The sequence below is a fragment of the Perkinsus marinus genome, assembly GCF_000006405.1.
Source record: "Perkinsus marinus ATCC 50983 genomic scaffold scf_1104296951918, whole genome shotgun sequence".
NCBI lineage: Eukaryota > Perkinsozoa > Perkinsida > Perkinsidae > Perkinsus > Perkinsus marinus.
This window is the reverse complement of record NW_003209105.1, coordinates 1-1,523: the sequence shown is the minus strand read 5'-3', so window position 1 is coordinate 1,523 and position 1,523 is coordinate 1. Positions and strand designations below refer to the sequence as shown.

General features: G+C 52.6%; 1 protein-coding gene across 1 annotated transcript; it reads left to right on the top strand.

Moving 5' to 3' along the window:
- Positions 1–309: 309 nt before the first annotated feature.
- Positions 310–783, top strand: Pmar_PMAR004343 (hypothetical protein; the record flags this gene model as incomplete). The annotated part of the gene is made up of 2 exons (XM_002777426.1): positions 310–617; positions 666–783. The coding sequence occupies 2 exons, from the start codon at positions 310–312 to the stop codon at positions 781–783; spliced, it is 426 nt and encodes a 141-aa protein (XP_002777472.1).
- Positions 784–1,523: the final 740 nt, after the last annotated feature.

Here is a 1,523-nt window from a genome sequence, read left to right as displayed (position 1 = left end):
GAAGTCCATGCAGGCCTCCTATGAGGCGCTGGGAGCTCTTATGGTGTATCAGAATCGAAAGGAGGGTACTGGGGGGCAGTCAGTATCGCCTATAGAGGAGCTGCTCCGGTCGAACAAGGAAACCATAGGGTGAGCCCGCTATCTCCTGTTCCTATGTGTGGAGATTCCTTTTATGGTAGGCGGTTAGTCGATCGCTACGACGATCAGGTAGTGGTGAAGCAGGGACGGGCCTCCAATGCACATCGAAAGGCTCGGCCCGTATCTGCTGCTGTTACCCGTAGAAGGTCGCCTCTTATTGACGTCCTCCCGATGGCTCACGAAAGCCGACACTGCCTTGATGAATTCATCGATGTTCTCAAGCGTAGTTTCAGTACTCCTGAGGAAGCCTATCAGTACTTCTCTGACGGTGCCATTGGGTTCAGCAGGGAGATGTTCGCTCTCCGATTGAAGACGTTGGACGATGCCGGGTATGTCAATAACAACAAGGATATTCTATGGAGCGCGATTTGCCGAGAGGCGGGTATAGACCCATCCGGGCTTATGGACTCGGTACGATGGGCGAGGGTTGTGCTGAATACACCAACGCTACCATGTCGAAGACTCGGCAGAGCTGTGAAGTAAGTCGACTCCATCTTTTGGAACCAAACTGGTTTACATTATTGAAGATACGTAGCGGCGTCGGTCCTCACTGAGGCAGCCCTCGAGTGCACTAGGGCGGTGGCACAGGAAGCCATGGAGGGGTTGGAGATGGCCAGTGTGTCACCTAACGAGATGCCAAGGTGAGCGGTGACTGAGGCGACCGTCACCAATCTTCATTTTAGTGAGTCAAGGCCGAGAACGAGGTCTGGTAGTAGACAGAAGCGTACTACCCGGAACGCTAAGAGTTCTATCGGATCGCTGGCAGCAATCTATGGTACGACGCAGTACCTAAAAGACTCGACCCCAGCGGAGGCATGTAAGCCTGGTACTGACCAAAAGGGTTGCAGGGGCTCACTGACTCAGGCACACGAGACCACCGATCGGCGAGCTTGCTGCATGGTCTATAGAATCAGTCCAATGATAGTCCTTTCTCTATGGCATGTACCGTCCACGCTCGCCGTTGTTGCTCCCCCCCGTTACTGTTGTGTTGTTCTATATGGGCGTGAGATGTTATCTGAATCAGCAGCTCTTTACCCTGATGCAATGCCGCTATATCCTCTACTCTATGATGCCCCTTATCTTGCTTGCTGATGATGATGGGAGGGCTCTAGCGGGAGAGGGCCTACCCCATGTGCAGGTGCCCTCCGGCTCACCCCAAGCATCTATTTTGCTCTCGTTCACGCCAGGTCAAATGCAGCGTCTCGAATTTACCGGCTGGAGATGGTACGTTAGAATCATTCGGCTTCTTCACATTGGCTGTCTTCCCTAGTGTTGCGCCCATAGGCTTTAACAGGTCAGTTCGTCTAAGCAGCACTAGCCTTATCATCGCTGTATTAGATTTATGGAGCTCATCTCGACTCACTTCTACGATGATACTCGTGTTT